Here is a 13,864-nt window from a genome sequence, read left to right as displayed (position 1 = left end):
ATTCAATACTTTACTTTGAGAAAGAGGGCCATGTAACCCAGGCTGGCACACATTCTTGACCATTTCATGCCTTATTCTCTAAAATGCTGCATCCCCACCACAGCACACACAGACACAGACACACACATACATACACACACACATACACACACACACACACACAAACACACATACACACACACACACACATACATACACACAGTTTCTTTGTAGACTGGGCTAGCCTTGAACTCACAAAGACTCACCTGCTTTTGCATCCCAAGCGCTGGGAGTAAAGGTGTGCACCAACCCTGCCTGGCTGTGTTATGTTCTTCAACAGAACTGTTCAAAGGGTGAGTGAGGCTAGAGTGAGGCTAGTGAGTGAAATTATCAATATGATGGTGGGTGTTGTAGACCAGTGTTTTTCATTGCGTGTGTGCTCTGGACCAATTACAACAGCTCCCAGAATTTACTACAAAAATAAAATTCAATCCAGTGACCTGTTGGATTATATTTACCACCCGCCACCCACCTCCAATCTTTTTTTTTCCCATCTAGGTAAGGTCACATGTTTTTCAGGCTGTTATTGAACTGGAGACATCACTGTGTTAACCTCCTGAATTCCTAGGATTTCAGATGTATGCCAGAGAACCTGGCCGGGCTACATATTTTGCCTTTAGAAACAGAAAATTTGGGAGTGGGGCTTAGAAACCTATATTTTATCAAACTAACCAATCCCTGATGTATATACTATACTAATTATGAGAGCGTGTCCCATTCCCTTTTCAGTGATCGGGATTGACCCCAGGACATTGTGCATGCTGAGTAAGCACTCTGCCACAGTTTTGGCAACAGTCGGGAATGAAAGCTCCATATTTACTTAGCCACTTGTTCTTCAGGGAGGCTGGGACTGAGGAAGGAACGGCAGTGTTGGGCTTTGGGGCTGGTTACTCCTGCTTCACTTGCAGTTCTGAGGCTGAGAATGGCAAACTAGTCAGAACTAGTTTGTAGGATTGCGGGAGGGAGAAAGTAAATCCAATGCACATGGAATTATAGGGGCAAGTGAGGCTGTGCTAAGGGAGTGCTATAGAAGCCTTACCTTTTTTCCTTTATTATTGAAATTAGTGAGTCATTCAGCACCATCTCACTTCCTGCCATCCTCCTTTCAGCCTCTTCTGTGAATCTTAGCTCATCAGATTCTCTGTCAACACCAGAGCTGGAGAGAGAATGCAAGGTGCACTGTGAAACAAACCAGAAAAGAAGCAGACAGGAGGATCTGTGTGCTAGAGATCAGCCTGTGTACGCAGCAGCTCCAGGACTGTCAGAGCTATACAGTGAGACCTGCCTTGGGGTAGGGGTAGGGGAAGTCATCATTATGTAAAATAACATTTATGTATTTTAAAAAAATAAAATATTGAGGACTTGGCCTGGGCATGTAGCCATCTTGGTAGAGTTTTTGCATAAAGCCCCGGGTCTTATCCCTAGCACACTGCTCTAACTTCTGTGCTGGCACACACTGGCACTGAAAAGGCAGAGGCAGGAGGATCAGAAGTTTAAGGGTCATTCTCAGCTACATAGCAAGTTTAAGGCTAGCCTGGTCTAAAAGAAAAAAGCAGACAATCAAATCCAAAAACAAAAAAAGATTCAAGTAGGTTTTAAAGCACACACTTCTCATGGGAACTTTGTAATTACAGAACTGAGAAGTAAATCTATTCCTTTATCCAGAATCAAGCTCTGGAAGCATTCTGATGTAATTACGGTTTCTTTGGTATTTGTACTTTGTTTTTTGTTTTTGAGTCCTTTGTACACTATATGATTCTATATAGTCTTGTAACTCACTATGTAGACCAGGCTGGCCTTGTACTCACAGAGATCCATTAAAGTTGCACACCACCACACCTGACAAATTTGAAGGTTTTATCTCAGAAAAAAGTAAACACCAACACTGAGTGTATAACTTGATATATGTTACATGCACATACATGTGTGCATGTGGTCACAGCCCAGCTAGATGGTGTCAGGTTTTGTTATATGTGTGTGCATGCATATTAATTAAGTTTTATGGGTGATTTGCCTGTATGTTTGCCTGAGAGTGTCTGATTCTCTGGAATCGGAGTTATAGACAGTTGTGAGTCACCATGTATGTGCTGGAAATTGAAGCCCAGCCCCCTAGAAGAGCATTCAGTGCTGTTAACTGTTGAGCTATCTCTCCAGCTCTCTCACTAGCAGTTTTGACATAAACATAACTGTTTCTCTCTGCTTGTGTTGGCTAGTTTTATGTTAAGTCGACATAAGCTAGAGTCATTGGAGAGGAGGAAGCCTAAGTTGAGAAAATACCTCCATAAGATCAGGCTGTAGGCAAGCCTGTAGGGCATTTCTTAATTAATGATTGATGTGGAAGGGTCCAGCCCATTGTGAGTGGGGCTGCCCTTCAGCTGATGGTTCTGAGTTCTGTAAGAAAGCAGGCTGACAGTCCATAGGGGAGCAAGTCAGTAAGCAGCATCCTTCCATGGCCTCTACGTCAGCTCCTGCTTCTAGGTTTTGAGTTTCTGTCCTGTGATGTGGAGCTGTAAGCTCAGTAAACACTTTCCTCCCCAACTTGGTGTTTGTCCCAGGATTAGTAGCCCTAACTAGGACAATGCCTCTAATGTGTTATTGCTTTTTAAAGAACATTTCCAGTTGTCTGAATTTAATCATTAGTGAAGCTGAGCCTTCCCCCCTGTATTCCTTACAGTTTTTTTACATTTCTTTGTTTTGTGTACTTTGTTCACATTTTTATTATGGTTTTGATTTTTTTTTTTTTTTGGTTTTTTGAGACAGGGTTTCTCTGTGTAGCCCTGGCTGTCCTGGAACTCACTTTGTAGACCAGGCTGGCCTCGAACTCAGAAATCTGCCTGCTTCTGCCTCCCAAGTGCTGGGATTAAAGGTGTGCACCACCACGCCCAGCTGTAAATTTGATCTAAGTTGGAATAACATAGTGAGATTCTTATATTTTTATTGCGTTATCAGTATATATTTGTTATAATTTCTTCTTTTAAGGGGTGCCTTGGGAAACCCCATTTGGGATGCAGTTGAAGGGTCACTAAAGCTCTCCCTTACTTAGAAGGCAAGTCAATTTGTTGTGGGAGTGGGAAGGTAAAGGAGTGTGGTTGGGAATGGATATTAGTTTCCTGTGGGCTGCCACATCAAATGACCACAAGTGTCCAGGTTTAAAACAACAGTCATTCAGGTCCCCTTCCCCCTAGAGGCTGCAAGTTCATGATTCAGGTATCAGTGGGCACAGACGCTCAGAGAATGATTCCTGGCTTCTGCTTCTGCTTCTGGTGTCTTTGGCCATTCTTGGCCTCTGACTACACCCCTCCCATCTCTTGTCTTCTTGTCCCTCTTTAGTGTGTCTTCTCCTCTATTTGTCTTGTCTATAGGGATTCATATTGCCTGTTGAGTCTACCAGCTAATCTGTGTTGATCTCATCTCTAGATCATGATTATCTCTGTGTGATCCTTTCCTGAATACGATAGCATTCACAGGTGCTAGGCAGTCAGGATGTGGACACACCGCTTCAGAGTGCCAAAGGCAGAGCTTGAATGTGTCAGTTGTGAACAAGAAATAGGAGTAAAGAAGAGTCAGGAAGAATGGTCAGGGAAAAAGATGTGGGCTACCTGTGCTTTACTGTTACTGTACTTGGTACTAAGAGATTTGGGAATAGATAAAAATGATGTAAGGCATGTGGTGGCATTGGCATATGCCTTTAATCCTGGGAGGCAGGGGTTCTGAGTTTGAAATCAGCCTGGTCTACAGAGTGAGTTCCAGGACAGCCAGCACTATACAGAGAAACCCTGTCTCGAAAAACCCAAACCCAAACCAAACTCCCCCAAACCAACAAACCTTGATTTTGGTATGATTTTGGCACAAGCAATATAACTCAGGTAAAAGTCAAATGTCTATGGGTTAGATCATCATGTATTTCCTTAGCAACCTCAGTGATTTAGGAAAAAAGTCAGGTACTGTTTTTATGGTTGGTAGCTATCATCACAATCATTGCTAAACCTAGATTTATGCTCTGCCTTTTAAAGCAAGCAGGATTTGGAACCTATGCAGGAGAAGCAAGAACAGGTAGAATTTCTGAACCTCATTTTACAGACTAGAAATCGTGACTAGGAACTCTCTGAGAAACATTTTCAGGTTCTTGTAATTGGCTTGTACAAATGAGACTTGAATTTGGGGTTTCTTAGCTCTTTAAAATTATTATTTATTAAAATGTAAATGACTTACTCTTTTTTAAAGATTTATTTATTTACTTTATATATATGAGTACACTGTAGCTGTGCAGATGGTTGTGAACCTTCATGTGGTTGTTGGGAATTGAAATTTAGGATCTCTGCTTGCTCTGGTCAACCCCACTCACTCAGTTCCTTCTTGCTTTGGACCAAAGATTTATTTATTATTATAAATAAGTACACAGTAGCTGTCTTCAGACGCACCAGAAGAGGGGGTCAGATCTCATTACGGGTAGTTGTGAGCCACCATGTGGTTGCTGGGATTTGAATTTAGGACCTTTGGAAGAGCAGTCAGTGCTCTTACCCACTGAGCCATCTCACCATCTTGACTTACTATTTTGTTTGTTTGTTTGTTTTTTTGATACAGGGTTTCTCTGTATAGCCTTGGCTGTCCTGGAACTCACGCTGTAGACCAGGCTGGCCTCGAACTCAGAAATCCGCCTGCCTCTGCCTCCCTAGTGCTGGGATTAAAGGCATGCGCCACCACGCCCGGCTTATTTTTTTAAAAGATTTATTTACTTAATGCCTATGAGTATACTGTTGCTGTCTTCAGTCACACCAGAAGAGAACATCTGATCCTGTTACAGATGGTTGTGAGCCACCAACATATGGTTGCTGGGAATTGAACTCAGGACCTCTGGAAGAGCAGTCAGAGCTCCTAACCTCTGAGCCATCTCTCCAGCCCTGACTGACTTATTATTTTTAATTACAGACATATATGTATACACATACACACATGCACACATCATGTGAATTTGGTGCCTGGGTTTCAGATCCCTTGGAGCTGGAGTTACAGGTAGTTGTGAGCTGCCTAATGTGGGTACAGGGACCTCTGCAAGGGCATGCTTTTAACTTCTGAGCCATCTCTCCAGTATACGTGGGGGGTCTCTTAAGTCTTGTGACTTTTCCCCCTATAATATGATGTGTTTATTCCTTCAAAGCTGAGATTGCTCCTGGGATCTGAAGGAGACATTACAGCCTGGAGCTTAGACCGATCGCCTGAGTCTGTGGGTTAGAAGCCCAGCCCCTCCTGTGACTGTTTGCATGCCATGGCCAGTTTGCTTGGTTTTGGTTCAGTTTCTTTCTTTTTCTTTTCTTTTTTTTTTTTTTTAGTTTTTTTTGAGACAGGGTTTCTCTGTGTAGCCCTGGCTGTCCTGGAAATCACTCTGTAGACCAGGCTGGCCTCAAACTCAGAAATTCACCTGCCTCTGCCTCCCAAGTGCTGGGATTAAAGGCATGTGCCACCACACCCAGCTTAGTTCAGTTTTTTAATCTTTTAGGTAAAGCCGCAACTCTTCTTATAGAGTTATGAGGATTAAAATGAGTTAATACTAAATTGTTTGGAATAGTACCCAGCACATGATATTTGTTAAATGGTCACATTTACTAACATTATTTTCCATTCCTTAACTTTAAAGCCATTTTTAAAAATTACATTTATGTACATATATGTGTGCACACACGCCATGGTGTCTGTGTGGCATTCAGGAGACGCTTGTGGGAATCACTCTTCTTCTACCATAGCATTCTGGGTGGTGGCAGATGCCTGCAGTGCAGCATTTGGGAGGGGAATCAGGATGATCAGAAGTTTAAGTTCATCTTTGGCCACATAGTAGGTTAGAGGCTAGGCTGGGTGGAATACATGAGACCACACTAAAAAAGCTCATTTGAAAAAAGAGCAAATAAAATCCTAAACAGCAAAATCTGTTTTTTCTCCACTGTCAGGATCAATGATGTATAATTTGGAAAGAATGAATGGATAAGAAAAGACTGATAACTGCAATCTTTATACAACTTGCCAGAAACATTAAATTTTGCTGTGAATGGATTGTAGTCTCCGACCCAGACATTACACCTTAGATTCTAAAGTATTTGGGGATGGATGAGTCATTGTTAGTAACCTGTAAAAAATCAGTTATTCCTCCCGCCCCAACAAAAGACATTTTCTCTCTCTATCTCTTTCTTCCTTTCCTTTCCTTTCCTTTCCTTTCCTTTCCTTTCCTTTCCTTTCCTTTCCTTTCCTTTCCTTTCCTTTCCTTTCCTTCTTCTTCTTTTTTTTTTTTTTTTTGTTTTTTTGTTTTTGTTTTTCGAGACAGGGTTTCTCTGTATAGCCCTGGTTGTCCTGGAACTCACTTTGTAGACCAGGCTGGCCTAAAATTCAGAGATCTGCCTGCCTCTGCCTTCCAAGTGCTGATGTTAAAGGCGTGCACCACCACTGCCTGGGTTGCTTTTTTGTTTTGTTTTGTTTTGTTTTATTTTTTTGTTTTTGGTTAAAAGACATTTTCAAAACCAAGAACAAAATAAGCTTGAAGTGTTAATCCCACCTGTTGACAATAAGGTCACTACTACAATTTTGGGCCAAATTTGAAGGAAGCTTTAATAAAATACTGGCTAGGATGATGGGCTCTGGCCAGGGCCATTCTAAGATTCCCAGGAAATGACCATGAGTCACATCTTATAGAAGCATGAAAAGGCAACCCCACAGGGCCAACATATCTCCTATTGGGTCCAGTCAGGGGTATGTATTTCCTGACATACTTCTGCCTACGCACCTCCCACCTACATCTAATGAGGGGGAGGTGTACATGGGACCAAGCACATCCATTGCAGGGGGGTCAGACTGTTTAAGATAGTTTAAACACGTGACTTGTCATCTTATGTAAAACAGTGGCCCCCAACATTTCCCAATATCTGTCCTTGGGCAAGGGACTTATATAGGTTAGAGATAATTTTGTTTCATGGTTCTCTTGGGCACAGTAATTAAAACTTAAAATGCTGCTTCCTAGAGTGATTCTGCCCTGGTCTGAAGAAAGGAGTGCTGTGTAGGAAGATGGCCATACTGGGCCCTCTCATCTGATCATCCCTTTCATCCAACTACATTTCTGTGTAGATTTCACTCAGCATTGGGCCTAAGCATAAAACCACACATTTTATCCTGGGGTTTTGGATATTCATTTCTAAAGACTCTATGTCACAGAACATTTGTTTAGATATATTTGTTAATGCTTGCAGGCTGGAGAAATGGCTCAACCATTAAGAGCTCATACTGCTTTTCAAAGATCTAAGTTTGGTTCCTAGCACCTCTGTCAGGTGGCTCGCAACCTTCATATACACTGTCTGCTGGATACTGTGGGCACCTGCACTCATATGAGACACACACACACACACACACACACACACACACACACTAACAATAAGTTAATTTTTTCCCCTTTTGTTATTTGGGACAGGGATTTTAGCCCTGGCTGGCCTGGAACTGACTCTGTAGACTAGGCTGGCCTCAAAACTCAGAGATCTGCCTGCCTCTACCTCCTGAGTGGGATTAAGGGCTGGAGCGAGATAGCTCAGAGGTTGAGTACTTGTTTTTTTTTTTTTTGGTTTTTCAAGACAGGGTTTCTCTGTATAGCCCTGGCTGTCCTGGAACTCACTTTGTAGACCAGGCTGGCCTCAAACTCATAGATCCACCTGCCTCTGCCTCCCTAGTGCTGGGATTAAAGGCGTGCGCCACCACTGCCCGGCCAGGGTCTCATTTTTGTAATGTTTGAGTTTTCTAGCGATCTACACAGTGGAGGGACTAAATGCCTCTGTACACAGTTTCAGGCAGTAGGTTACATAGGTGGTTCTGTTACTAACTTTTTACTGCTCCTTTTAAAAATTCAGCCTTCCTTTAAAATGCAGCAATCCTTTATAAATAATAAAGGATTGAGTCATATAAACAAAATGACCTCAGGTTTGTTAATTCCTTTATTTGACATTAAAATATGTTCATTTCTATAAAACATAAAAGGTTTGTTTTATATAAAATATTAAAAATTATGTTTTAAAGTGATTTGTTTGTGTGTATGTATGTGTGCCATTTGTGTGCTCGATGCCTGTGGAGGCCAGAGGTGTTAGGCCCCCTGGGACAGGAGTTTGAGATGGTTGTGAACTGACATGCAAGAGCAGTCAGTGCTCTTAGCCTCTGAGCCATCTCTCCAGGCCCTGGCTCTCCACTCTTTACCCTCTGGGCTGCTGTTGTTCCCCTATTCTGTCCTTTATTCTATTGTCTGAATGCCCATCTTGTTTTAGGGACTCCTTGTCACCATCTTAGGAGACAGTTTAAGCTGTCTCCCGAAGTGTTTAATTTGGACAATGGTAACCTCTCTGACCCCTATGTATATTCAGATATTTTGCGATTTTACTCAGGGGAATTTCTAGATAAGCTAAGAGGAAATGAGCAAACTTCGAAAGTTTTAGAAGCTTAGAAAGATGAAATAGTTATCTCTTCTCAGAACTGAATTGGGGGTATAGATACCTGCTGAGATTTTTGACTGTAGACAGAATCGTTGTGTCATCTGTTTGCTGCTGGAATACTTCATGCAGTAGGTTCAGGCTTGTCATGGGTGGATCTCTGCAGGTACTGTGGAGAACACTGAGGCTGCTCTGTGTGAGCCACAGGCCTTTGTTGTAGCGGTTGCCAGCTGCCTGCTGATGGTGGAGTCTTCTTGAGTGAAGACTACTAAGAATATTCTGAGAGATGAAATGCACTCAAAAAGAGAGTTTCAGAAGAATCTATTGGGCAGAAAGAGTATGAAGGATGAGAGAAATTGAAAGTGTGGTTGGTACTCACTTTACTTTAGAAGGAAAGTTGTGTCTTGACAGAAGTTGAAAATTATGAAGAAATGGGCTGCTGCTGCTGAGCTTAGGCAGAAACTCAAAGTGGATGAAAAAGATTTTAATTAGAAAGTAGTATATCTAACTCCCCAGTCCTTTCCAGGGTCTCCTGTAGTCTGGGTTGGCCTCAAATTCTAAGTAGTAGGCAAGATGACCCTATACTTAAATTTTTTAAATTTATTTTTATGTATGTATATATGTGTGTCTGTTTGTCTCCATGTGCACTATATGCTTGTAGTGCCCATAGAGGCTGGAAGAGGGCATCAGATCCCCTGGAACTGGATAAAAGTGGTTGTGAGCTTCCTGATGTGGGTTCTGGGAACTGAACCACTGTCCTTTGGAAGAATAGCTCATTCTCTTAACTGTTGAGCCATCTCTGTAGTCCTGACCTTCTGGCCTTCACCTTCAGAGTACTGGGATTACAAATGTGCACAGATATACACCATCATAACTGGTTTGAACATGGTGCTTTGAACATGCTAGGCAAACCCTATCGGCTGAGCTACATCTCCAACTCTAAAAAAGAAACCGGTGAAATGCCTGTGGGATGATTTGTGGGAGGAGATTAGGTCTGTGCCATTCTATAATGATGAACAATGCATCTCTCTTAATATTGCTGGCCCCTGGTGGGTGTGATAGTGCTTTAATTTAATTAGAGCACTTGAGAAACAGAGGCAGACAAATCTTTTTGAGTTTGAAGATAGCCTGGTCTACGTAGTGAGTTCCAGGACAGCCAGGGCTGTGTAGAGAGACACTGTCTCAAAAAACAAAAACAAAACAAAACAAACCAACTTAAACCAAAGATCACATATATATTTTCGGTCCCCTGAGTTCTGAACTACAGTTAGGATAGAATTCTGTTAGCTGGCACGCACAGACGTGCCCCTGTGCATTGTGCCACCTCAGTCGCCTGAGCTCTGAGAGAATGAATAGTGGCCATCACACTCAGCTTTGTAGTCAGCCTATTTTGGAATAGAAAATATGAATGAATATTATGTAAAGTAAGGGTAAGTATTATTTCGTGAGATTTTTGTTTAGGTTATATATTCACATATATGTATATATATACATACACTTACTGTACATATATGTGTGTTTATTACTTTGTGACATAAAATGTGTTTTGTGCTGGAATCATGGTCAAAAAGTTTGAATAACACTGCTTTATTGTAATACTCTGTTATTTTATTTATCATATAGCATTATGCCAGTACATTCAGGCTTCTAAAGCCAGGGATGGTGCCAGCCCTTTCATTTCAAGTACGACTGAAGGTAAAACCCAAACCAAACAGCGCACCCAGAGCTTTCTGGTTCTCAGTCTCTCAGTGGCCTTTTAACCGTCTTGTGTCTTTTTGAGCAGTAGATTCCTTAGGTTTGTGTCTCTCTAGATGGCAGTTTTTTTGATCCCTTCCTCCTCACTTTAATATTATTACTAAAACATATGCTAGTGTTTTTATGAGGAGGCAGGAGAAACTACGAGTTCTAGAAATTTCAGATGATTCTGAACTGATAAAACAGTCCATTAGCTAGCATCCCTGAAGTCTTCTTAATGTTTCTCTGTTTTTATTATCACAGAACTACATAGCATACTCTTAAAGTGTTTCCAGTTGATTTTAGGCAAATTAAATGTGGCTTTGGGGGCTGGAGGATGGGCAATCTTCTTTCATCTTGTACTTTCTCCATCTTTTTATAAGAAAATTAACCATTGGGCTTATAGTAATGATTTCATTGGGAAGGTAGTTGTGTCCACTATTAACTGCGCTACACTTTTTCAGCTTCTTATTGACATAGTAACTTTGATGCCTTTTCTACTTAGGTGGCTGGCATACTAACCCCTTGCCTTCATTTCTGTTCCTTGCTGGACTGCCACACTTTGTGTTCATGATCCTGTGATTTAAAGGGACTTTGTGGAGATGATTTTCTTCATTCTTTTTTTTTTTTTTTTTTACAGGAGAAAATTTTGAGCAGACGCCATTGAGACGAACATTCAAGTCTAAGGTCCTTGCCCGATACCCTGAGAATGTAGACTGGAATCCCTTTGATCAGGATGCAGTAGGAATGGTTAGTATTTGTTAGCCGTGGAATTAGTGCAGAGTAATTTATGGAGAAGTTTTGAATCCTGGTGTGGTAGCAGTACTTGTTCTATTTGTTTTTTGGGATGCTGTGGTTTAAACTCTGTGCTTATTGATAGTGGATCAACACATCATTGAGGTATACCCAACACCAGTAGTTCTTGAAGAAAGGATTATAGTACACATTGCCTATGATTCTGTATTTGATCAATGTATCAAATATAATGAAAAATCATGTTTCTATTGTCAGACAAATATATAGTAATGCATCGCTGTGTGTATTGTATTAGTGTGGGAGAGCTTTAGGGAAGGTAGACAGATGTCCAACATGGTAGATTGTAGCTAGCTGATTTGTGTTCTGGAGAGGACAAGGAATGCTCTCACTGCTTGTTTTCCTATTGTCTTTTGCAGCTGTGCATGCCCAAAGGGCTGGCATTCAAGACCCAGGCTGATCCCAGGGAGCCACAGTTCCATGCCTTTATTATCACAAGGGAGGATGGTTCTCGGACATTTGGGTTTGCTCTTACCTTTTATGAAGAAGTGACCAGCAAGCAAATCTGCAGTGCAATGCAGACCCTCTACCACATGCACAATGCTGAGTATGATGTCCTTCATGCTCCACTTGCTGATGGTGGAGACCAGAGTGGCATGGAAGATGGTGAAGGCATTCCTGGGACCAAGCTGCAGCGCTTCAACTCCTATGATATTAGCAGGGACACACTCTATGTCTCTAAATGCATCTGTCTCATTACACCCATGTCTTTCATGAAGGCATGTCGGAGTGTGCTGCAGCAGCTCCACCAGGCAGTCACATCGCCTCAGCCCCCTCCTCTGCCCCTTGAGAGCTACATATACAACGTACTCTATGAGGTGCCACTTCCACCTCCTGGCCGCTCCCTAAAGTTTTCTGGGGTCTATGGGCCAATAATCTGCCAGAGACCAAGTACCAATGAGCTTCCTCTATTCGATTTTCCCGTCAAAGAGGTCTTTGAACTGCTTGGGGTGGAGAATGTGTTTCAGCTTTTTACTTGTGCCCTTCTGGAGTTTCAAATACTGCTCTACTCACAGCGTAAGTCAGTGTTGACTACAGCTCTCCACCCTGTGGGCTCCCTGCTTTGTATAGTCACATATAATGGGTCTGGATATAAAAGTCAAGGGCTATTTCTTACAGTCTTTTGCAGGTGGATGGAGAATGGATGGACCCAGAGAAGCTAGCATTTCTGGTTGGCTATCATCACGGCCTTTTAGTTTTGGAGGGAATATCCCTTCTGATTGACACTAGTGGCCTCCGGCAGTGATGACCCATCAGTTCTGTTCTGTATTCTGTCTCTTCTTTGGCTTGACAGTAAAATCAAGGATAATCCTTTTATACTGAGAAGATGAATTGTTGCTTCTTTCTGTTATAAATGAGAGTAGAATGTGAATAGCAGGTTTAGAAAGAATACTAAGGTAGGTGAGAAAAAACAGTTGCTTACTCTGCGAGTCAGACCAGTATCATAGAATTCAGTATAGTTTAGTGCACAATGTGCCAGGCATTGTTTCAAGGGTGGCAGATAGAAGGGATGGACAAAGTAAAAAAATAATCTTTATGAGTGGAGCTTTTATTTTAATGAGAAAAAAGGAGTTAGTAAATAAGTAAAATATGTAGATGGAAGATAGTTAAAGATGTTGGGGAAAGAAGATAGAAGGATGATATTTGGGGAAGAAAAGTTCTGGTTGTTTTAAAAGAAAAGATTTATTTTATTATTTTAAGTTTGTTAGGTTTGTGTGTATGTTTGCGTGTGGGTATGTGCACACAAGTGTAGGTGCCTGCAGAGTCTAGAGGCATCAGATTCCCCTGGAGCTGGGATTATAGACAGTTGTGAACCATCTGATGTGGTGGGTGCTGGGAACTGAAGTTGGAGCCTCTGGAAGAGCAGCCAAGTGCTTTTAACCACTGAGCTACCATGCCACCCCAAATTCCAGTTTCCAGTAGAATGGTTTACTTTATTTTATTTATGAATTTGTTTATTTATTTATTTGTTTTGTTTTTCGAGAGAAGGTGTAGCCTTGGCCATTCTGGAACTCCCTCTATAGACCAAGATGGCCTTGAATTTACAAAGGTCTGCCCGCCTCTGCTTCCTGAGTGCTGAGTTTCAAGGCATATGCTACCACCACCCAGAAGTAGAGTAATTTTTAAAACGATTTTTCATTTTGGATAACAAATAGGGTCTTTTTCCCTACAAAGATTTATTTTGTTTTTAAATATGTGTATGTTTGTGTGAGTGTGTATACATGTGCACAAGTGCCAATGAAAGCCAGAGGCTTCAGGGTTTTTGGAGCTGGTGTGTAGCGCTTGTAAGCATCTGACATATATGGTGGAAGTGAACACAGGTCCTGTGGAAGAGCAATATGTGCTCTTAACTGCTGAGCCATCCTTCTCCCCTCTAGGTGATCTGTTTTTAAAAAGTAGGTTAGGTCTTTTTGAATAACTTGTGGATATCTCTAGTCAGAATATTCCAGGTTGGGCTTATGATAGTTCAGTGATTAAAAGCACTTGCTCATATAAGGCTGGCAGACTAAGATTGATTCCAGAAACCTATATAACAGTTGGAGAGAACGAACTCTCCAGATCTATCCTCTTACCTTCTCATGTATGCATTGGCATGCGCATCACCCTTAGTGCACTCCTCCACACTCATTAGTTGACAGTTTCCCAGCCTTTGTCTTTTATAATATTGACATTTAAAAGGTACTGTGTGTGTGTGTATGTGTTGTATATTTTTAGGATTCAAGTAGGTTACATGGACAAAGACATTTTTCCCTGCACAGTGGCAAGGCTTTTACTAATCATTTTCTCACTGAGGCAGGCATTCTGAGTACTAGAGCAGTGACTGGTATGTA

The 13,864-nt window shown here is 41.6% G+C and overlaps 1 protein-coding gene across 2 annotated transcripts in view; it reads left to right on the top strand.

The window, feature by feature from the left end:
• Positions 1 to 13,864, top strand: part of Dennd5a (DENN/MADD domain containing 5A) — a 66,691-nt gene that overhangs the window by 14,808 nt on the left and 38,019 nt on the right. The window contains exons 2-4 of one of the 2 annotated variants that reach the window (NM_021494.1): positions 10,110 to 10,181; positions 10,861 to 10,970; positions 11,393 to 12,050. In NM_021494.1, the coding sequence (NP_067469.1) occupies positions 10,110 to 10,181; positions 10,861 to 10,970; positions 11,393 to 12,050 (840 nt within the window). The remainder of the gene's footprint in view (positions 1 to 10,109; positions 10,182 to 10,860; positions 10,971 to 11,392; positions 12,051 to 13,864) is intronic. The other variant, NM_001311139.1, reaches the window with a different exon arrangement.

The sequence above is a fragment of the Mus musculus genome, chromosome 7 (assembly GCF_000001635.26).
Source record: "Mus musculus strain C57BL/6J chromosome 7, GRCm38.p6 C57BL/6J".
In the NCBI taxonomy this organism is placed as follows: domain Eukaryota; kingdom Metazoa; phylum Chordata; class Mammalia; order Rodentia; family Muridae; genus Mus; species Mus musculus.
The sequence above is the reverse complement of the archived record's forward strand: the minus strand, read 5'-3'. Positions and strand labels throughout refer to the sequence as shown.